Raw genomic sequence first — 25,106 nt, forward strand, 5'->3', positions numbered from 1 at the left:
AGAAAAATAGACTTTTTCTTATAAAATTGTGGATTCTGTAATTTAAGTAAAATGTATCAAACTTTAAAAATTAGAAAAATGTGTTACATTGTTATGAAAAGTGAAATTTTTGTTAGTAAATTTTTGAGATTTCATCAAATTTGACACTGTTTATTAAAACACTATTCTTAAAAAGAAATAGTGATTATTTAATGTTTTATTGCGTATACTTAAAACCCTCGTTTTAAATGTCTTCCATGTATTTCTATTTCTTTCTTCTATGTTTCTTGTTACGCCCCTAAACAAACTAATATTTAATGTTTATTCTTTTACGCATATTCAATTGTATCTTGATCCTGACTTTCTACTCTTCATTACCATACCATAGTTACCAAACTGACTAAAATTACCAAAATACCTTTTTTTTTGTTTGACAATACAGAGTTTAACCCACTCGCTATAGCGGTCAGTAATGCAAAGGCTAAAAATTATACAGAAAATATTAAATATCATATTTTTTTGTAGATGGTGAACAGCTTTTTATTCTTGTTATGGCGGGGTGGCTTTTATAATTTATTATTTTTTGAATCAGTATTTTTATATCATTTTAATTTAAACAGATTTAGTAAAACTTCAACCCTCACCAGATTTTAGATTAAATTTACGACCATTTACCTACATACAGTACCACGTATAATTGTTGAAGTTCCCTTTAAATTGCTGGTATTTCTTTGTTCGCAAGTTTATCCGAGCAACCTATTATGCAGCCGCCGCTAAACAAAATCCTGAATCCACCCCTGTATTGGCGTGGATAACTCTTTACTTACAGTTCATTACTATAAACTTAGACGAAAAAAAGAAAACCTGAAAAAAATATTTTAACCACAGTGAAATATAAAAAACCAAAACAAAAGAATTGTCTGCTAGCAAATGAAATTGACATTTTATGGCTAAAAATGAAATCTGGGGCGGTCAATACTTATTTTAGAACTAGTCAAGGACCAGTTGTTATGCTATAAGTGCTCTATGCTTTCATTTTTAGTCTTAAAACTTAAATGAAAATTCAAGGACAGTAAAAGAAAAATTCTACTTTCCAACGCATTTGGAAATTAAGATGTCTTTTTCTTTAATTTTTTTTTACGAATTTATTTAAAAATTTCTTATGTTTCTTAGTATAATATAATCCAATTTCGTCTTTCTTTCCTAACCAAATTTTAAATGCATTTTATTCAATACCTTTCAATGCCTGTGACAATTTAACACTGACGATTCTTGCCTCTAAATCTTTTATTACGGGATCACACCTTCCTCTCCTCCATGAATTATTTTATTCAGTGATTAAACCAGTACAGAGTATTTCACTATCTAATCTACAAAATATAGCATAAAATATCCAAAACTAAAAATCACAAGCAAAATACTAAACACCACAAAGAAACAAGGAAAAAGGAAAATCAATAAGTTGACATCAATTATTAGCACTTACTAGTAATTAAAAGAAGGGAAAAAAAATTATACAATATCTATTCTCTTTGTTCGGTTCAAGTATTCCAAAACGGCATACCGAGCCTCTTTGATGAACCAGATAACATCAAAGCAGTAACATTCAAATGATACTTTACTTCGCTATGCTACATTATATAAATATAATATTTTAGAAAAGCAATATAATTGACTAATGTTAATCGATTAACATTGATTACTATATTTAATAAAAATCAATATATACCCAAAATTTTCAGCTAAACCGGACAACAGGAAATGGGTGAAATATTGATGAAAATATTTGTACAAGATTTAATATGAGACCAAATCCTACGAAGCTAAGTAAAAGCATTTAAGACTACAATACACAACAGTATCAGAGGCAACGCTGTAGCGTTGCCTATAGTAAAGGCCATACGGCTAATGTTTTATTATTATCATTTATTATTTTTTTTTCCCAGAGGCACTTCATATGGAAGGGGTTGTCGTAGAAGGGGTTGTCGTTCAAAGGGGGATCCTTCGATTGGAAATTGAGAGTTCTTGGGCCATTTTTAAAATTCAAATTTGTTTGGTGGGCAAACAGCCCCCCCCCCCCCACGCCCACCATTTCTTCAACAATGTATACTAAAAAGGGTCAGATAGCAATTTTTTTTAGCATGGTTTATTTCAAGCTATAAATTTTGTTTTTGAGGATAACAATCTCCCAAAACTAACAGGGGATGGATTGTAAGTTATGCCCTGGGGGCAGATAAGTTTTTTTATAGAAGGCGTTGTCGTAGAAACTTCAAAACAGGCTCAATCGATTGGAAATTAAAGGACTAGTGCCCTTTTTAATAATCGAAAGTGATTGGATTGTGTCTATAGCCCCCTTCCCCCCCACGCCCATTTTCCCCAAACACATTCAATCAAAAATTTGAGATAGCCATTTTGTTCAGCGTAGTTGATTTCCAGATAGAAAATACATTTTTGAGGAGGACACTCCCCCACAACCCTCAGGGCAAGGGTTTTAAGTTATGCCCTGGGGGCATATAAGGTTTTTATAGAAGGCAATGTCGTAGAAACTTCAAAACAGGCTTATTCAATTGGAAATCGAGAGTTCTAGTGCCCTTTTTAATAGTCAAAAATGAATGGAGGACAACTAGCACCCCAACGCCCATCATTCCCCCAAACACATCCAATCAAAATTTTGAGATAGCCATTTTGTTCAGCGTAGTTGATTTCCAGATAGAAAATTATTTTTGAGAAGGATACTCCCCCGCAACCCTCAGGGCAAGGGTTTTAAGTTATGCCCTGAGGGCATATAAGGTTTTTATAGAAGGCGTTGTCGTAGAAACTTCAAAATAGGCTCACTGGATTGGAAATTAAAGAGCTAGTGCCCTTTTTAATAGTCGAAAGTGATTGGAGTGTAACTAGCTCCCCTCCCCCCCCCCTCCACCCACGCCGACCATTTCCCCAAACACATCCAATCAAAATTTTCAGATAGCCAGTTTTTTCGGCGTAGGTGATTTCCAGATAGAAAATATATTTTTGAGGAGGATACTCCCCCAAAACCCTCAAAGCAAGGGTTTTAAGTTATTCCCTGGGGGCATATAAGGTTTTTATAGAAAACGTTGTCGTAGAAACTTCAAAACAGGCTTATTCGATTGCAAATTAAAGGGATAGTGCCCTTTTTAATAGTCGAAAATGATTGGAGGGTCACTAGCCCCCCCCCCCCCGCCCATCATTCGCCCTAAAACATTCCAATCAAAATTTTGAGATAGCCATTTTATTCAGCGTAGTTGATTTCCAGATCGAAAATATATTTTTGAGGAGGACACTCCCCCACAACCCTCAGGGCAAGGGTTTTAAGTTATGCCCTGGGGGCATATAAGGTTTTTATAGAAGGCGTTCTTGTAGAAAATTCAAAACAGGCTCATTCGATTGGAAATTAAAGGGCTAGTGCCCTTTTTAATAGTTGAAAGTGATTGGAGTGCAACTATCCCCCCCCCCCCGACGCCTATCATTTCCCCAAACAAATCCAATCAAAATTTTGTTCAGCATAGTTGATTTCCAGATAGAAAATAAATTTTTGAGGAGGACACTCCCCCAAAACCCTCAGGGCAAGGGTTTTAAGTTATGCCCTTGGGGCATATAAGGTTTTTATAGAAGGCGTTGTCGTAGAAACTTCAAAACAGGCTAATTCGATTGGAAATTATAGAGCTAGTGCCCTTTTTAATACTCGAAAGTGATTGGAGTGCAACTAGCCCCCCCCCTCCCCGACACCCATCATTTCCCCAAACACATCCAATCAAAATTTTTAGATAGCCATTTTGTTCAGCGTAGTTGATTTCCAGATAGAAAATATGTTTTTGAGGAGGACACTCCCCCAGAACCGTCAGGGCAAGGGTTTTAAGATACGACCTGGGGGCATATAAGGTTTTTATAGAAGGGGTTGTCGTAGAAACTTCAAAAAAGGCTCATTTGATTGGAAATTCACAGTGATAGTGCCCTTTTTATAGTCGAAAGTGATTGGAGGGCAACTAGCCCCTCCCCACGCCCATCATTCCCCCAAACACATCCTATCAAAATTTTGAGATAGCCATTTTGTTCAGCACAGTTGATTTCCAGATAGAAAATATATTTTTGAGGAGGACAATCCTCCACAACCCTCAGGGCAAGGGTTTTAAGTTATGCCCTGGGGGCATATAAGGTTTTTATAGAAGGCGGTGTCGTAGAAACCCCAAAGCGTCAATGGGGCAGTAGGTTTTAGGCTTCTGCAGTGAGGGGATACCCAAAATCTTGTTTGTAGTTATTTTAATTCGATTCAAACTTGATTTGCATATTCAATTTAAGTTTCACTCGTTTTAAGATTTATTTATTCATTTACATTAATATATATTGTATGTTTGTTCGCATTGATGGTTTATTTAATTTAAGTAAGAAAATGATGCTTTTACCGTTAGGGGAGCGGGCAGTAGCCAAACTCTTGTTTGTAGTGAAAACACTATTCATTAGAAGTACATAGCCCCTACTCCATGAAGATGACCGCGGTCTAACAACCAATCCTTAATACAATTCTCACTTGTCTATGAATTCTTTTCTGCCAATTATTATAATAAAAAAAAAGGTGAACTAATTTTGTAGAAGTTTGTGGACACTTAAGTAAGAGAATGATAATCTATGAATCTATGAAGCACCCACATCGTTTTGACTTCCAACGATATACGTGTTACAGTTAAGCCATTGTCCCTGAAATGTTTTTCAGTAAATGAAGAAGCAGTCACTTTCAATCTCAGAGTAGTTGAACCACCTAATGGCCATCATAAATATGTGAAACAGTTTCTATTTTGTACCAAAATTTTGGAGATAATTTGGTTAATGTTATCCTTAGATCTGGAGTAATCCGTATATTGCCTTAAATTTACCTAAATTGCAGCCTCTGGTATATGCATCAATTCTTTCATACCCTTTTCACTGTCATATTTTTTTTATACTATTATCGAATATGTATATTTCCTGATTTCTCCCAAAATCAGAGGCAACGCTGTAGCGTTGCCTATAGTAAAGGCCTTACGGCTCCAATGTTTTTTTGTTTTTTTTTTCCCAGAGGCACTTCATATGGAAGGGGTCATCGTAGAAGCTTTAAAGGGGGCTCATTCGATTGGAAATCGAGAGTTCTAGTGCCCTTTTTAATCGTCGAAAGTGTTTGGTGGGCGAATAGCCCCCCCCCCACACACATCATTCCCGCGCCCACCCTCAATAAATATTGTGTGATAGCCCTATTGTTGATCGTAGTTGATTTCCACATAGGAGATGTTTTTTTGAGGATGACACTCCCCCACAACCATTGCGGCAAGGGGATAAAGTTATGACCTGGGGGCATATAAGGTTTTTATAGAAGGCGTTGTCGTAGAAACTTCAAAACAGGCTCATTCGATTGGAAATTAAAGAGCTATTGTCCTTTTTAATAGTTGAAAGTGATTGGAGTGTAACTAGCCCCCCTCCCCCCCCAAAACCCCGCACTTACCCAAACACATCCAATCAAAATTTTGAGATAGCCATTTTGTTCAGCGTAGTTGATTTGCAAATAGAAAATATGTTTTTGAGGAGGACACTCCCCCACCACCTTCAGGGCAAGGGTTTTAAGTTATGCCCTGGGGGCTTATAAGGTTTTTATAGAAGGCGTTGTAGTATAAACTTCAAAACAGGCTCATTCGATTGTAAATTCAAAGGGATAGTGCCCTGTTTAATAGTCAAAAGTGATTGGAGGGCAACTAGCCCCCTCCCCCGCTCATCATTCCCCCAAACATATCCAAACAAAAATTTGAGATAGCCATTTCGTTCAGCACAGTTGATTTCCAGATAGAAAATATATTTTTCAGGATGACAATCCCCCACAACCCTCAGGGCAAGAGTTTTAATTTATGCCCTGGGGAAAAAAAGGTTTTTATAGAAGGCGGTGTCGTAGAAACCGTAAAGCGCCAATGGGGCAGTAGGTTTTAGGCTTCTGCAGTGAGGGGATACCCAAAATCTTGTTTGTAGTTATTTTAATTCGATTCAAACTTGATTTGCATATTCAATTTAAGTTTCACTCGTTTTAAGATTTATTTATTCATTTACATTAATAGATATTGTATGTTTGTTCGCATTGATTGTTTATTTAATTTAAGTAAGAGAATGATTCTTTTACCGTTAGGGGAGCGGGCAGTAGCCATACTCTTGTTTGTAGTGAAAACACTATTCAGTAGAAGTACATAGCCCCTACTTCATGAAACGACCGCGTTCTAACAACCAATCCTGAATACAATTCTCACTTGTCTATGAATTCTTTTCTGCCAATTATTATAATAAAAAAAAAGGTGAACTAATTTTGTTGAGGTTTGTGGCCACTTAAGTAAGAGAATGATAATCTATGAATCTATGAAGCACCCACATCGTTTTGACTTCCAACGATGTACGTGTCACAGCTATGCCATTAAATGAAGAAATAGTCACTTTCAATCTCAGAGTGGTTGAACCACCTAATGGCCATCATTAATATGTGAAACGGTTTCTATTTTGTACCAAAATTTTGAACATAATTTGGTTAATGTAATCCCTAGATCTGGAGTAATCCATGTTTTGCCTTAAATTTACCTAAATTGCAGCCTCTGGCATATGCATCAATTCTTTCATACCCTTTTCACTGTCATATTTTTTTTTTATACTATAATTGAATATGTATATTTCCTGATTTCTCCCAAAATCAGAGGCAACGCTGTAGCGTTGCCTATAGTAAAGACCATACGGCTCCAATGTTTTATTATTATTATTTTTTTTTCCCAGATGCACTTCATATGGAAGGGGTCATCGTAGAAACTTCAAAAGGGGCTAATTCGATTGGAAATCGAGAGTTCTAGTGCCCTTTTTAATAGTCGAAAATGATTGGAGCGCAACTAGCCCCCCCCCCACGCCCATCATTCCCCCAAACACATCCAATCAAAATTTTCAGATAGCCATTTTGTTCAGCGTAATTGATTTCCAAAGCGAAAATATGTTTTTGAGGAGAACACTCCACCACAATCTTCAGGGCAAGGCTTTTAAATTATGCCCTTGGGGCATATAATGTTTTTATAGAAGGCATTGCCGTATAAACTTCGAAACAGGCTCATTCGATTGGAGAATAAAGAGCTAGTGCCCTTTTTAATAGTTGAAAGTGATTGGAGTGTAACTAGCCCCCCTCCCCCCCCCCTAAACCCATCATTTCCCCAAACACATCCAATCAAAATTTTGAGAAAGCCATTCTTTTCAGCGTAGTTGATTTTCAGACAGAAAATTTATGTTTGAGGAGGACACTCCCCCAGAACCCTCCGGGCAAGGGTTCTACGTTCTGCCCTGAGGGCATATAAGGTTTTTATAGAAGGCGTTGTCGTAGAAACTTCAAAACAGGCTCATTCGATTGGAAATTAAAGGGCTAGTGCCTTTTTTAATAGTCGAAAGTGACTGGAGTGTAACTAGCCCCCGCCCCCCCACGCCCCTCATTTCCCCACACACATCCAAACAAAAATTTCAGATAGCCATTTTGTTCAGCATAGTTGATTTCCAGATAGAAAATATATTTTTGAGGAGGACACTCCCCCAAAACCCACAGGGCAAGGGTTTTAAGTTATGCCCTGGGAGCGTAAAAGGTGTGTATAGAAGGCGTTGTTGTAGAAACTTTAAAACAGGCTCATTCAATTGGAAATTAAAGGGCTAGTGCCCTTTTTAATAGTCGAAAATGATTGGAGGGCAACTAGCCCCCTACCACGCCTATCATTTCTCCAAACACATCCAATCAAAATTTTGAGATAGCCATTTTGTTCGGCGTAGTTGATTTCCAGATCTAAAATATATATTTGAGGAGGATACTCCCCCACAACCCTCAAGGCAAGGATTTTAAGTTAAACCCTGGGGGCATATAAGGTTTTTATAGAAGTCGTTGTCGTAGAAACTTCAAAAAAAGGCTCATTCGATTGGAAATTAAAGAGCTAGTGTCCATTTTAATAGTCGAAAGTGATTGGAGTGTAACTAGCCCCCCACCGCTCCCCCCACGCCCATCATTTCCCCAAACACATCCAATCAAAATTTTAAGATAGCCATTTTGTTCAGCGTAGTTGATTTCCAAATAGAAAATACATTTTTGAGGAGGACACTCTCCCACAGCCCTCAGGGCAAGGGTTTTAAGTTATACCCTGGGGGCATACAAGGTTTTTATAGAAGGCGTAGTCGTAACTTCAAAACAGGCTCATTCGGTTGGAAATCAAGAGTGCTAGTGCCCTTTTTAATAGTCGAAAGTCATTGGAGTGTAACTAGCCCCCACCCCCCCCCCCACGCCCATCATTTCCCCAAACACATCCAATCAAAATTTTTATAGAGCCATTTTGTTCAGCGTAGTAGATATCCCACTAGAAAATATATTTTTGAGGAGGACACTCCCCCAAAGCCCTTAGGACATGGCTTTTAAGTTATGCCCCGGGGGCATTTAAGGTTTTTATAGAAGGCGTTGTCGTAGAAATATCAAAACAGGCTCATTCGATTGGACATTAAAGGTCTAGTGCCCTTTTTAATAGTCAAAAATGATTGGAGGGCAACTAGCCCCTCCCCCCACGCCCATCATTCCCCCCAAACACATCCAATCAAAATTTTGATATAGCCATTTTGTTTAGCATAGTTGATTTCAAGATAGAAATATGTTTTTGAGGAGGATACTCTCTCACAGCCGTTGGTGCAAGGTTTTTAAGATATTCACTGGGGGTATATAAGGTTTTTATAGAAGGTGTTGTCTTAGAAACTTCAAAACAGGCTAAATCGAATGGAAATTAAAGGGCTTGTGCCCTTTTTAATAGTCGAAAGTGATTGGAGTGTAACTAGCCCCCCCCCCCCCTCACGCCGATCATTCCCCCACACACACCCAATCAAAATGTTCAAAGAGCCGTTGCGTGTAGCGCAGTTGATATCTACATAGGAAATGTGTTTTTATAGATGAAACCCAACCCAGGCACCTAGGGGAAGGGTTTTTAGATACGCCATGGGGGCAACTTCTGTTTTTATAGAAGGCGTTGCTATCGAAAGTTCAAAAAAGGCCCACTAGACTGTAAATTTAAGGGCTAGGGCCCTTTTTAATAGTCGAAATTGATTGGAGTGTAGCTAGCCCCCTCCCCCCCCCACGCCCATCATTTCGTCAAACACATCCAATCAAAATTTTCAGATAGCCATTTTGTTCAGCGTAGTTGATTTCCAAATAGAAAATATATTTTGGAGGAGGACACTCCCCCAAAACCCTTAGGGCATGGGTTTTAAGTTATGCCCTGGGGGCATATAAGGTTTTTATAGAAGGCGTTGTCGTAGAAACTTCAAAACAGGCTCATTCGATTGGAAATTCAAAGGGCCAGTGCCCATTTTGATAGTCGAAAATTATTGGTGGGCAACTAGCCCCCCTCCACCACGCACATCCTTCCCCCAATCACATCCCATCAAAATTGTGAGAGATCCATTTCGTTCAGCATAGTTGATTTCCAGATAGAAAATATATTATTGAGGAGGACAATCCCCCACAACCCTCAGGGCAAGGGTTTTAAGTTATACCCTGGGAGCATATAAGGTTATTATAGAAGACGATGTCATAGAAATTTCAAAACAGGCTCATTCGATTGTAAATTCAAAGGGATAGTGCCCTTTTTAATAGTCGAAAGTGATTGGAGGGCAACTAGCCCCTCTCTCTCGCCCCCCTTTTCCCCAAACACATCCAATCAAAATTTTGAGACAGCCATTTTATTAAACGTATTTTTAAGTTCTGGAAAGTAGGTCTTTGAGGATGACAACTCCCCCACAGCCCTCAGGGCAAGAGTTGTAATTTGAGGATTCTCCGAATCCTTCCCATTATTTCTTATGGAAGGGATGCTTGTATAAACTTTGGAGAGGTCTCATTTGACTGAAAATTGAATTTTTTTTCACTTTTTAAGAGTCACTAGAGATTGGAGGGTGACTAGCCCTCCCCCTCCTCCACGCCCTAAATGCATCAGGTAAAAATTTTGAGATAGACATTTTGTTAAAATAGTTCAAAGCTCTGATAAAAAAAACTCCGGTGTCGACACAGCCCACCAGGGCCCGGGAGTAGGCGCTGTAAGTTATGCCCTGGGGCATAACTTATTAAAGGGGCTTTTTAACTTATGGGAAGGGGTTTTATATGGGAAGAACACATATGAAATATATTATAATTATCCAATTATAAGGTTAAAATACATACTCTGAGATAGATGTAAAATTGCTTTGGCACACAAAATCCTATTAAGGTCAATTCTAAACAGTCGTGATCCCTTTGTGTAAGCAAGTGAAATGGTCTAAACCCCCTTATTGGAGCTATTATTTCAATCCGTTCATTGCTGTCAATCGCTATCCACAAGTTATGGAAGCTGTCTATTGTTCATATATAAGGTTTTTATCAAAGAGGTAATCATATTGACTTTGAAAAAGCCTCATTCGATTTTAATTGAAAGTTCTAGATCCGTTTTTTAAAGTCAAGAATAATCGGACAGTAAGCACCCCCCCCCATGCCATAAAAACTTGAAACTTTTTGCTATCAAAAACGAACAAAAATTAATTTAAAAAAAACTGTCCGAAAAATAAGTTTTTCAAAGAAAAGTAAAGGCCATTTTAAACTTAAGCTCAGGAGATACAAATACCTGTTAAAATTCAAACTAGGTAAATTCAAACTAGTAATTCAAACTAGTAAAACTGTTAAATTTAAAATTCAAACTTAGGTTTTAGGCTTCTGCAGTGAGGCGATACCCAAACTCTTGTTTGTAGTTATTTTTATTCGATTCAAACTTAATTCGCATATTCAATTTAAGTTTCACTCGTTTTAAGATTTATTTATTCATTTACATTAATATATATTGTATGTTTGTTCGCATTGATTATTATTTAATTTCTGTTCGTTTTAAGTTTCATTTATATTTAAGTTTACTTTATTAGCAAAATATTTTTTTCGTTTTAAGTTTGATTTTCTTATTGGACCTAAGCAATACTAGCTTTAAGATAGAGTTATTCATTTATATTATTGCTTGTAGTATGTTTTTTCGCTATGATTGTTTATTTAATTTCTGTTCGTTTTGGGTTTCATTTATTCTTTAATAGTAGTTTCTGATCGCTTTTAGTTTGAATTTTAACTCGTATTTGTATCTCCTGAGATTAAGTTTAAAATGGCCTTTACTTTTCTTTGAAAAATTTATTTTTCGGAAAGTTTTTTTTAATTAATGCAACAATAAACGACAACAAAATAAGGACGTAGGCGGTATATGCCTTTTGTGCTGATTCTTAATTTGCAAAAAAGAGCCAATACTTTGCTTGTCAAAAATTATTAGCCAAGAAAATTTGCAAAATTTGTCAGGGATAAAAAATTCCCTGAAAACTAAGATTGACCTTGATGAAAGTTAAATCATCAATCTGTCTGAGAATTCTTAAACGATCGTGCCAGCCCTATATCTACAAAAGTATATTTTTTTTTGTGTGTGTGTGTTGTTCATTGTCAGCGCAATACCGTTAGCTTTATAAAGAGTAATATATCCCATATGCGCAATTAAGTGTTTTTCCAGAGGTTGGCATATAAAACGTATAAATGAAAAAATAATGCCCGTTTTCAAGATTAAAACCGATTGGAGGGTAAAAACCTCTTCCAAAGCCCAGTTTTTCTCAAGAAACTTATGTAGCCCCACTTTATCGGATCAAAATTTCATTTTACCATATCACTCGGAATGGCACAAATCTTCAAAAATCGAGGGACATGATTCACGCTGTCCCAGGGGTAAGGAACGCAAAATTACCCCTCCAATCCTTTCTTCATGCCTAGATAATTGTAGGAAGGGAGGTATGCTACATCTTTTTAAAATTAAAATAATGCAATGACTTTAAACCTGTTCGACTGGTGGCATAAATTCTGGCCACATTCCACCGCCATCCCTTTCAAAGGACGTGAGATATTGGAAGCTAGGTATAGCTACACGTAAGGCATTCAACACGCTAAAATCTTAAAAACCAAACAATCCATAGAACTCAAATCGTAATACTTCACAAAAATTTAAAAAGACAGGAGCAATTTAGTTCTTAGATTTTTATGTTAGAAAAAAATTTGAAATTATATATCCTACTATTTCTAATATACTTGCCACTGATCACGAGAAATAGTTATTTTGCTCCATGAATCATTTATAGGTAAATACAAAACCAGAAGCTTGTAAGGACACTTTCTAGCGAATTTGCTGGCAACCACAGTTCTCACATATGTTTTCGTCAGTCCAACACAACCCCAATGATCGTAAAATTCTTACATTTAATGAAAACATTAAACACAAACGCTGGTTAAGTCCGAACATGTCAATAGAACAAAATTAAGACGTAAAATTTTTTCTTTTGTTTTGTAACGTTTATTTTTCTTTCAGCTCAATAGAAGTAATGCCAAATTGGTAGCAGGTGTTCAAACCAAAATTATTGCATTTTTTTTAAAGATTATGCATTTTTACTGAGTCTTTCACAGTGAAAAATTTCAATTCTGAGTTAAGGTACGTGATATTTCTGCTAAAAAAAGCATTTAAATTTGATTAGTTTTATAAAAAGCTTTTACTTTCAGTTTATGCAAGGATTCCTAGTTGTGCTTTGTATCTCCTTGAAATTGATTAGCCTCATCTAGAAGAGTGAAATAATTTTGGTCCTGGTTGGGAAAGAAAATCACGCAGTGACTCGTTACAAAAACGGAAAAAAAAAAAATTAAAAATCAGATGTGTAAAACGCAAACAGAAAAGTGAATGACTGTTGAAAAGCAGCTTTAAAGGGTTTAGTTTAAGGACCAAAGGCACACTTGCAAGATTTTTTTTACGGGGGGAGGGGCTAAAAATAAGAAAAAATAGGCAAGTTATGTAAAAGGATTAAAAAATTTATGGTAGGATTTGTAAATAATCATGATAGTTTATTGACGTCCAATCAGGTACGTCCAAAGGCTACACCTGCGTACGTACCTGGTAAGTCATTAATGTCAAGTAATCAGTGGCAATATTCGGTACTCTCTATCGCTCTCTTCAAGGATTGTGTGCCTTAGAGTCAGCGGAAGACATAATCAGGGGCGTCGTTGGAGGCGAGAGGGGGGCAGTTGCCCCCAATAATTTGGAGAAAAATTTTCAAATATCCCATGCCCCTTGACTATATGGATATGGAGCCCTCTTACCCCCCCCCCCCCATAAAAATGCTGGAAATTAGCCCCTGGACATGTAACAATTTGGACATGTATTATTTGGAGGGTCTAAATATTTGTACTCGATGTACTCATTTCATGATACACAAGATGGCCTTGCGTCCTAAACACAATTAAAAAATCAAGCTAAAAAAATTCAGATAAAAGCGAAGAGCAAGGCTGAAACTAAAAACGGAGAAAAAATTATTGCTGTGCAGTTTGTGCGTTACATGTCTGCTGGTTATATATCTGCGGTATATAAACTGGTTCGACGAAACTGAGCCTTGATAATTTGAAATAAAAAGCGTTTGACTGAACATTTGAGCTTTCTTGAGTTTTTTTAGCCAAAAATATTGCACGATAAAATTTATTTATTTCGTGGATGGTTAAAGACCACTAAATCCTAGTTAAAGCCTTAAAAATTAGGTTTTTATTTTCTATAGGTTACTTAAGGACTTCCCTGCTCATAATTCTGTTTAATTGCATCGAATTTGCGTATTCAGTAAAGTGCTAGTTTATCAGATTTTCAAAAATAATGGGAAGCATCACAATTCAGTTTATTTGAACCAGTTCTGCAGATGTATTTCGCACAAACTGCGAAGCAATAATATTTCCTCGTTTTAAGTTTCAACTTCGCTGTTTAATTTCATCAGAAAATTTGATTTTTGTTTAAATTAATAGTTTCAGAGGTGTTCATATTAAATATTCCAGGTAGATTAAGGATATATTCTCCACCCCCTAATTTAGACGTAGATAACCCTATGACAATTCAATGTCTTAAATATGCCATTAGTCTTACCATAGTGTAACGGCAAAGGTTTAAAACTTGGAGTGTGCATATGATGAAAAATAATGACTTTAACAAGGAGGGCAATTAATTTACTTTTGAAAAAGCCAAAAATTTGAAACTGCCCAAAATACATCCCAACTTTTAAACTGTTAAAAGTAAGATCAAAATTTTGTTGCTAACATCAATTGAAAACTAAAACTTGGTCGTTAATACGGTCATTAGGAAGCTCATTAGAGGAACCAATTTTATGTTTTGGAGAAAGTCCAAAATTTGTATATGCTTAATTGGTTGTTCGATCATTGTTAGCATTTCTAAATTTTTTGAAAAATGCCCTATTCCTGGAGTATTGTACTGTCAAGGCTCTTAACCCCTTGTACAATTTGTGCGTTGTTCACTATTACCACGGACAGTACTATTATCAGGGTTGCAGCACATTCAGGCATTTTCAGGGGAATATTGACCTTAAACTAAAGAAAACATGAGAATCGTGGTTTTCAAAAGGGCATATCTACAATATCTTAGGAATCTCTAAAAGTATTAAGCTGAAACTTTCGGGGCATGCTGACGGGGATATTGAGCCCTGAAACGTTCAGGGCATGTTCACGGGGATATTGAGCTGAATCAAGAGCACAGACAACATTCAATTACAGGTTTGATACACCATCTCCTGAAGTTTTGCGAATTTTTGTAACTCAGGCTCTGTGGATGTTTACTCCCTTGATGGGCCTTTACTTCATTTGCAAAGTAACCCTTTAGATGTTTCGAGCATTGTTAATAGTTCTATTGGTCAAATTAAAAGAAATTCCGTAAATATTTCCCAATCAATTACTAGTAAGAGTAAGTATGTTTCCGATTTAAAGTAGAATACTAGACGAGATGATCATTTTTCTGTCCTTCAACTCAATACTCAGGGTCTCGGTCACAGTTTATAGAATTATCCAGTAATTTTATCGCAGATCATTTCTGGTCTTCATTTTCGGTGCGAACAAAAGGTCCTCCCACTTATTCATGGATTAGCGGGTTAGTCTGTATAAGTCAATCAATGAGAAAGGGTTCGAAATTGTATCATTCATAATTGTGAAAGCAGAAAAAAACTTGGTGAGCCAGCCAAGTGGTTTGCAAGTGTCCCATCTCACAGGAATGATTTAATTTATATACAAATTATGACTTAATCTATTATTTACAAACAGTGGACTCAACTTATTAGCCTATGTAGGATTTTATAAAAAAAGGGGTTGGGGTGTTGATGAAATTTGTGAAAATAAGGAATTTTTTTTCTTCTAATAACTGGTGGAATAGGTGTGATGGTTTCAGGGGCGGATCCAGGATTTTTTTTTGGGGGGGGGGCAAAAAAGGTTGATCCGATAAACTTAATCTAGGAGCAAGTTTAATTAATGCAAAGTTGGCTTAATTAGGTAAATTACGCTAATTTAGACTACTATAGGGGGGCACCCCCCCCCCTCTGGATCCACCACTGGGTGGTTTCTCATTTTTTTTTTAACGTAGTGATGTTTATTTTCTAAGATATTTTTTTTCTAGATAATACTAATTTCGTTTTCAATCAATGTTTTCTTATGAAATGGGTAGACCTTTCCTGAACTTTAAACAATAAGCACCTCTGTTTGAAAATCTTTGCACTTTTTGAACTGAGATAGCGATAAGGGTTTCTGATTGAGACCAAATTTAGGACTTGGGTTCTAATTATTGGTTGCAGTGGTAAAAGTTGCCACAATAGCCCTATCCAAGAAAATACTAAACGTCTGTTAAGAAGTGTTTTTCGTAAAATTCTTAGGGAATTTTCAGAAAATTGAAGGACATCACACATTTTAGTGGCAGATCCGAAATTTTACCGGGGCTTTACCCTAGAAAAGCTCCTATTACAGAATATTCCTCAAGTTTGTATATATACAAATTTTGAATATATAAAGTTTATATATATATATATATATATATATATATATATATATATATATATATATATATATATATATATATATATATATATATATATATATATATATATATATATATATATATATATATATATATATATATATATATATATATATATATATATATATATATATATATATATATATATATATATATATATATATATATATATACATATAGTATATATATATTGAAGCATCTATTGAAGCATCTATATTCTATATTGAAGCATCTTCTTCTGCTTCTTTTAGGTTCGGTCTGAATGAATTGATCCGTCTTTGATCCCATTTAGCTGAGAATACATGGAATATTTTTGGTGAGGATAATGACTTTTGTTCAAAGTTTGATTCCTTTTGTGAGTCAGTGAAGGAGTCTATTTTTGACGTATGTGCTCTGTCCCCCCCTACTTCAAGGTCAAAAAGAATCTATTCCTCTAAACCCATGGATGACCCCTGGTCTTCTAAAGAGTTGGAGAAAAATAATAATCTTTGGAAAGCTTTTAAGTCAGCAAAGCCATCTTTTTATGTTTCACGTCTTCAGCAACTCAAATTCTACAGGAATGTTTTTAATTCCACGTGTCGGAAGGCCAAATTCCTTTATTATTCAAAGAAATTCTCGGATTGTGGGAAGGATATTCGAAAAATTTGGCAAGTGATCAATTCTGTCCTCGAACGTTCTTCTCTGGCTGCTTCTATCCCTCAAAGTCTTGTAGTTGGTGACTTGGTTGTTGAGGGTGTTCCATCTGTTCAAGAAGCATTTACATCATATTTTGCCAATATTGGGAAAACTACCGCTTCTTCAATCAGGTTTTCACAGTCACAACCACAATACAAATCTTATCTTGGTTTACCTTGTCTCAAATAGATGGTGTTATATCCTGCATCTGCTGTTGAAGTAGCCAGTATTGTAAATAGCTTGAATGGATCCTCGTCGTCTGACCCGACTGCATTCCAACTATGGTCATTAAGTTCATTCTTCCTTCAATTATTTCTCTATTGACGAAGCTTACAAATCTTTCTTTTGAAAATGTGATTTTCCCCAGTTCTTTTAAGTGAGTTAGAGTAATTGTTTTATATAAAAGTGGACCAAGAAGTAATCCAGCCAATTATCGACCTATATCTTTGCTGTCTGTTCTTAGCAAATTTTTTTCAAATACCATGCTTTCTCGTATACTTGCTTTTCTAGAGGCTAAAAGATTTTTTCATGATTTTCAGTTTGGCTTTCGAGCTAAACATTCTACGGAGCAAGCATGTGTAACTCATTTAAATTTTCTACACATCGCGCTTGACTCTTGTTTGATTCCTGCTGCTATATTCCTGGATGTCCGTAAGGCTTTTGATTCTTTAACTCATGAGATTCTAAGGTATAAGCTATCACACAATGGTGTAACAAGACAGGCTCATGCTTGGTTTGATTTCTATTTGTCAGGTACAACTATCTTCGTAGATTTCATTAGCCACTTTTCGTTTGAAGTTGAGTTTGGTGTTCCTCAAGGCTCTGTTTTTGGACCGTTTCTGTTTTGATTTATGTTAATGACCTTATAGTTGCGGATAAGAATTAAAAACCTACAGTTTTTTGTCGCCTATGTCATTCTACATTTTTCAATGCTAAAACAATCCATCGCTTTTGCAGGATGTGGGCACTCTCGTTGATTTTGCTGATGACAGTACCATTGGTACTGCAGCAGGCACTGAGTCTGAGATGCTTCCCAAATTAGTTGAACTTTTTGAGAGTCGTTCTTTGGTTCGATGCAAATTGCCTTTTCCTAAGTGTTGCCAAGTCAAGTTTTTTAGTTTTTTCCCGTATTTCTCTGGCCTGCCCTGAGTTAACTACTATCTTTCAAGCGGCTCTCTCAATAGACCTAAGGATACGTATGTCCTATTTCTCGGTATTCTTGTCGATGAAAACCTTTCATTCAAGCATCATGCTGGACTAATCAATATGAAGATATCAAGGAGTCTTGGAATTTTGAGGAAGCTAAAACACATTTTTACTGGATCAGTTTTAAAAATTATATTCCATCGCTTAGTTCAGTCCTGGGTCTCTAATTGCCCTACAACATGGATGTCAGCTTTTCTTCTTTTTTGAAACCACTTTCTAAGTTATATGATAAGGCAAGAAGGCTTATACAGGAAACAGATTGTTATACAACTAAATCAACTAGCCCATTACTTGGTTTGCAGTCTCTATACATTCTGTAGCGCGAGTCTTTCACCTTGCATCAACTTTATGGTGATATTCCCACATCCCTTCAAACTACTCGTACTTTCGTCATTGATTGATATACGTATCATCTTTACACTTCAAGGAATATTAATATTTTATTTACTCCATTGGTGAGGTCTGACTTTAATCCATTAACTGCTTGTCATATCGTTCGGAACAGCCTACCTGAGTCAGCTCAAGAATGTCACTCGTTTGGTAGTTTGAAAAGAACTTAAAGAAATTTATAAATGTCTTGATGTTATATGTTTATAATTTTTTATTATTTTTTTTTGGGGGGGGGAGGGGGAATTTGACCCAACCCTGGGTTAGACATTTTGTGAGGAGTGTTGAGTTTTTTTTTACATTTCTTGTGGCTTGGTTTCGAATATATATTTGGAATTTTGTTTAATTCATTGGATAGTCCTATATCTTCTTTTTGTTTCTTTTTTTTAGGGGGGGAGGTCTCTTAAAATCCCTTATTGTTTGGGTCTTTTAAATATTGTTCTTTTTTTCTTTGTTTTGTTTTGTGTGTGTGTTTGTTGAGTCTTTGAAAGGTTGAAATGCATTATATTGAAAATACTTTTCTTTTCCTTGTTTTTTAGCATTTGTGTCATTTCTGTTTTTCCCTTGTTTTATCTCTCTGGCCATAAGGCCTTATGGGGGATTCTATGTTGAAGTGTTTTTGCTGTAAATTTATTGGTTGAATAAATTGATTGATTGACTGGTTGTCAAAACAGATTGTCTCCAATGTCCCAGGAAGGCCTAAGATAATGAATTTGAAACTTATAGAGCATGTTGAGCAGGATGGTCAATTAACCTTTGTCTATACTCAGGGAAGTAACATGATGATGATCTGATAGGCTTCAACCCTATAGCAGCCAAAACACCATGGAGACTTGTGGTCCATTTATTCGAATTATATTCCACGTACACATCCATTCAAAGTTCTATAGTAAACTATTATCAAGATTTGTTATAAAATATTTTGTCCGATATCCAAATACCAAGCCAAAATCCAGATTCTTAAGGAGAAAAACCTAATTTTTCTTATAAGCATTCCTTCTATTAGCCAATAAAAACTATTTGAGATAAAAACAAAAATAAATTAAACTAAAGTATATTTTTCCGCAGAAGAAGTTTTTCAAAGAAATGTATAGGGCTACATTAAACCTAAGACGAACGGAAATAAAATCAAATAGTATTTCGAGTGTAAAAGAAACAGAAATCACTATTAATGAAGAAGTTAAACCCAAAATGAACAGAGATTACAATAAATAATCGGGTCAAACTCATAACGAAGAAGTACTACCGTGAACACGAGTAAGGCCAACGGTTCGTCTTATACTTCAGTTGTCCAAAACAAAAAAACAAAAAACATTTCAACCGAATAATCCTCGCAAAAATTTATAATTCAACAGCGCTACCACATTTTCTACACACACTGCCATTTTGGAAGATTTTCTCACAAATGGGTAAACGTAAAATCAGTTTAGTATATTTAAAATTGTAAAATATTTACTTCATTTATCCCATGGACACGAAATTCAGCATTAATCTGCAAATGTAAAATAGCCGACCCAGCAATGGCTCTATTAAAAACGTATTTTGAAACATAACCGCAAAATCAATTTTCATCCATGCTATCCCCTTCTTATACAGTGATATTTAAAGTTATAAGTATGTAACAATTATTCAGTATTTTATAGGTGACCTTTATCAATTGTTCTGATAAACGCTGTGATGTTTTTTTTTTTTTTTTTATTATTTCCGTCTTTTTTGTCGTTTTCTCTATTTTGTACTCCGTGACTGTGTACTGTTAAGCTGCCAATCGACATTCCATAAGATATTTTCAGTGACCTTGGTTAATATGATTATTTTCTTCTTTTTTCTTTTTATTTGGCTGATGTCATGACAAATAAAAACTTTCAGGTCGAAATAAAAATTGCTTTCAGCAAAGCGCAAGTGACGTTCTGGTCTTTAAAAGGCATAGGGGATGTTAGCCCTACTTCTTTTGTAGTAGGCTCTGTTCATTTTAAATTTAATTTGATTATTTAGTTTAATTCCTGGTCGTTTTGGGTTTCACCTCTTTATTGATAATGACTTGTGCTCGTTTTACCTTTGTATTTCTGTTTGACTTTATTTGAACTCGTCTTAGGTTTAACGTAGCCCCATACGTTTCTCCGAAATACTTCTTTTGTGAAAAAAGTCATTTTACTTAGTACCGGACAGTACTGACCTTTGGTGGGGAGGGGGGAGGGGGGAGGGGGAAGAGGTTGTAGCATGGTGACCTTTATTACCTGGCTTACGGAATTTAATCAAACTAATTCATGCAAATTGAATGATAGCTGACACAAAATTTTGTGAATACCTTTCCATTATCAAATTTTTAGAAACTATTATACTAAAGTAGAATAAAATATTTTAGACTATCGTATTTCTAAAACTTCTTTGAAATTATTTTTCTATTTCAAAAATAACAAATTTATTAATTTATTGCTGTTATAAAATGAGTAAATAACTTTGTAGAAACTGAAAATTCACTTTTCCTTAGGTAAATATTCTTATCTTTTTCCTACTGAGTTGGCGAAAAGGCTGTTTAGCGTGTGATGATTTGTTTCTCTTATAGCAACGTGAACTACCGTTGCTATGGTAATTTTTGTGATCAAACTTCTATTCCACTGGACACAATTAATATTTGAATCATCATTCTGAAAAAAATATTGTATCCTCAATATTTATTCAATAAAGCTAGTCCTGTATTAAGAAGAAAATAAAGAAAAGAAAATGCGTACAAAAGCTCATTTTCGTACAGTAACAAATAGCATTTCCGAACAAGATTGTTCCTCAATTGTAAACTAGAACTCCGGTGTCAAGGCCCCACGGAGTGTTGCAGCAACTTTGAATCATGATTCACAGATACAGAGCAACACATGCAACTATATTTCACGGGTAATTAATTTGTATACTCGCGTATCTTAGTCGCAGTATCACGTTTGCAGATATAATAGTTGTCATGTTAATTATGTTAACTATATAAACAATGGTTGTCTAGAAAAGATCTTGAGAAGAACCTGACGCAAGATTCGATAAGTTCAATCATATTTAGTTCAGATAATGGGTTTATAATGTATTTTCAAAACTGTTCAATTTAATTATAAGGAAAGAGGCAAAAACTCAAAAGCTGAAATGTACTCTCGAGATGAGATTAAAATTTGAACTTTTTCCGTTACATTTCGTCATTTCTCGTCGTTACAAAACAATATAAAAGCCTGATACGGCTTTCGTCAATTGTTCTGATATCTTATTTCGGGGTTTTTCACGATTTAGTAAAGTTAAATAATGTAAATTATTTTGTGCCAAATTTTGTTTTCTAAATTCTATAACCTTCACAATACCCATTTAGTACTTTCTATAGAAGTATTAAATTTACTTATAATTACGAAATGTTTAACCCTTCATCTTATATTACAGCTTTATTCATATTTGACTCACCTTTGACAAAAGTCTCATAATTTTACGCTTCTTTTGCAGAATGACCACTTACAACAACTCAGTACCAGCAATACACATTTCTTACAACCAGCACCAGCCTTGGCAATATTACAATCCACGAGTAACATTCAATCACGCAGTGCAAAGTGGCTACGGCCAGCAAACATCATTGAAACAATTTAGTCAACTCACCCAACGTCGCTACTATGCTCAAGAGTGCTGGGACAGACAAATAGTATATTCAAAATGTTGTAATAATCCCTTCTGTAACTGTACTGACCCAAGCTTTTCGAGGCAAATAGGGAAGAGTGAATCACAAAGTCGTGTGATAGAACCAAATCCGTATTGTGACGATTTTTGCCGAAATCAATGCAAAGACCAGTGTTTCGTGCATTCAGACACAATTAAATTATTGAAGATGCTACTTGCCAAAAATGAGGAGCGAAGTGCAATGCTCATTCAAAATCATGCTAATGAATGAATCTTTAAAAATTAGTTGTAGAAAAATATATCTTCACGATATCGAGCTATCGAATGACTGGTCCTTCCGTTTCAATAATTCTTTTAAGAAATTAATTCATTATAGTTAAATCTTAATTATACTAAATAAACCTCCGATCTTCGAGTGACAAAAATTTCAAATAAAAAGAGATATGACCTCATTGGTAAATAACATTTGTACGGTATAATCTTTTACAAACTGTTTATCAAGTTGAATATTTCCTCTATCCCTAATTATTATTGATTAATCGAATAAGTTCATATTTGGTGGATAGTTTATCTTTAAATCACTTGGCCAATGAAAAAACAGTACACATCCTAATTTCCAGTTCTATTCGAGAAATATTTTCTGCTTGGAAAAATTTGTTAAGGCTAATTTAGAATAAAAAAAAACGACTAAAATCTATATGTGCCAAAGGATTATAACAAGAAACAAAAATAAGAAAAACATATCTGGTCTAATCCTCCACTCCATTCTTTTTCTAAGGTTTGAAGGCTCGGTAAAAAAATAAGTCTTCCTTTCTCTCTACTTAAGACAAAATAAACTTGACGAAAAATCAATTTGGATGAATATCTATTTGAAAGCGAATAATAGATAATAAACTTTAATCTGCAACTATATTTTTTTCAAATTGTGGGCCTTGGCACAAGTATTGGTTTAAGTTAAAAAAAAGGCCCGTGTGAGCAATTCAAATCCAGATTGTGCCGTTATTTCTAAAACAGTACTAAATTAAGTCGTCTTTTAGTGATTAAAGTGTACATCGAACAGAACAAATCATATTGGGTCCTAGATTATTTTGCTTTGTTTTACGGAATAAAAAAAGAAAATTATTTAACGAGTTTTTTTTATTTGTGACTCATTTTTACCCAGGTCTGAAAAAAAGATAGAAAGAAAGGAAGGTATTTGCAATTTAATGCATATTAAGGCAAACCTATTGAAATGGAAGCACTGTCACCAGGTAGCCAAGCATAAGAAACTGAACATGTAAAATATTTTTTTTTGGTCTTGATGGCTTCTCAGTATTTTTGATACATTTTTAAACGTTACAATATGAAAAATTTTATTTCATCCCTTTTAAATTATTCGTGACCTTTTTTAACGGTGATATGTATTTTGACTAAGAGTTGTTCGGTACGAAGACAATCATTAAAGGTTGATGTTTTAGTTTTAAATTTTAGCTCTATAGCTTTTGATTAATCTAAAAGAAATGGGCCAAAGACGCTTTGAAAATTGTATGTTGCTTATGAGCTTACCTTCAGTTATGCTCAGGAATAATTCCGATTCTTTGTACTATGAATATACGGCTCGAGAATTAAGTCTTGTCCTATCTCAACAAGCCTCATACTACAGGAAACCGTATAAAATGGAAAAAACTATAGAAGTGAGTAAATATTAGTGATGGTCATTTTGAGTTACTTATATGATACGTGTTAAAGGGTAATATACGTCTGACTAATGACAAGTTTGCAAACCAGGGATGCCCCTAGAGAGATAAATTGGAATTTTTTTTTTTTTTTTTTTTTTTTTTTTGATTGGCTTAAAATTTTCTGGCTATGAAAACTCCGTTCCCTGTCAAAAAATATCTCTGAAGGATAGGAATTTTTTTGGGCTTTACTGAAAACGATACCAAATGAAAACACTGGGTTTGTTGTTCAGCATAACATCAACAACGACAAAAACAAATCACAATACAGAAAGCATTCATTAGAATGGATTTTTTTTCTAACTTTCGATTTCAAATTTCTATTTTAAAAGAAAATTCTGTCAACACTTCTCCATTTGATTCCATTTCATTTAAAACTATAAGAAATTGATGCATGAATGTTTTAAAACATATTTTGATAATCATTGAAACAATCAGTTTAGGTTATGAACAAAACATTTTAATTGTCAAATCAATAAATGATTCACCAATTAATTGTCTATCAGAGGTAGCGCACTAGTGCTGCGTAAGTAAACAGTCATAGACTTGCAACATGTTATTAATTATTTAAATATTTTCACACGACCACTTCTTATAATTAATTTAAAAAAAATTCTACAAAATAAGTTTTTCAAAGAAAAGTAAAGAACTCTATTAAACAAAAAAAAATAAATAAAAATCAAATCAAATAATCTACCAAGCGTGAAACTACCACAAATCAGCATCGATAAATAAATGAAACCCAAAACAAACAGAAATTACAATAAATAACCGAGTCAAACTGAAAACGAGCAGAAATTAACATAAGTTGGGCGCAAAACCCCTATACCTTCCCAAGGCCAGAAAAAAATTTGTACTTTACTGAAAAAATACAAATGAATGTACATTGTCAGTTTAATATACATATACTGATATTTAGCAATCAAAATTTTAATATAATATGATTTGTTACAGATATAAACGTAAAAACAATTATATTTTTTCAGTAAAGTGCAAATTTTGTTCTGGCCTTGGGAAGGCATAGGGGTTTTGCGCCCAACTTATGTTAATTTCTGCTCGTTTTGAGTTTGACCTGGTTATTTATTGTAATTTCTGTTCGTTTTGGGTTTCATTTATTTATCGATGCTGATTTGTGGTAGTTTCACGCTTGGTAGATTATTTGATTTTATTTTTGCTCTTTTTTGGTTTAATGGAGTTCTTTACTTTTCTTTGAAAAACTTAGTTTTTGGAAAAATTTTTTTTAATTAATTTTTGTTCGTTTTATATTGACATAGTCTTTTCAGGGAAAAAGAAAATAAGGCTTTAAATCTTTTCGTTTTTCAAGACTTTATAGTTTGGCCTGCTATTTGTATGCTGGAGAAAAAATTTCAGCAATTTTTAACAACATACACCCTTTTAAAAATCTGGACACAAATAACACTGTTTAATTTAGTTTCATACCTCTTCTAGTTGACCTGAAATAGAAAACTTGATACCATTCGCAGAACAATCCGTTTACTTTCTTTGATAACTTGGATACACTTAGGCTATTTTGATTTGATCAAATTTTAGGAGCAGA

The 25,106-nt window shown here is 34.8% G+C and overlaps 1 protein-coding gene across 1 annotated transcript in view; it reads left to right on the forward strand.

Annotated features, from left to right (window-relative positions):
* LOC148951218 (uncharacterized) overlaps positions 1 to 23,297 on the forward strand; it is a 67,468-nt gene extending 44,171 nt beyond the window's left edge. The window contains exon 2 of the mRNA XM_089090740.1: positions 21,663 to 23,297. Coding sequence (XP_088946866.1) covers positions 21,664 to 22,104 — 441 coding nt within the window. The 5' untranslated portion in view covers position 21,663 and the 3' untranslated portion in view covers positions 22,105 to 23,297. The remainder of the gene's footprint in view (positions 1 to 21,662) is intronic.
* The last annotated feature ends 1,809 nt before the right edge of the window (positions 23,298 to 25,106 follow it).

The sequence above is a fragment of the Artemia sp. Qi Xiang Cuo genome, chromosome 6 (assembly GCF_049724085.1).
Source record: "Artemia sp. Qi Xiang Cuo chromosome 6, ASM4972408v1, whole genome shotgun sequence".
NCBI lineage: Eukaryota > Metazoa > Arthropoda > Branchiopoda > Anostraca > Artemiidae > Artemia > Artemia sp. Qi Xiang Cuo.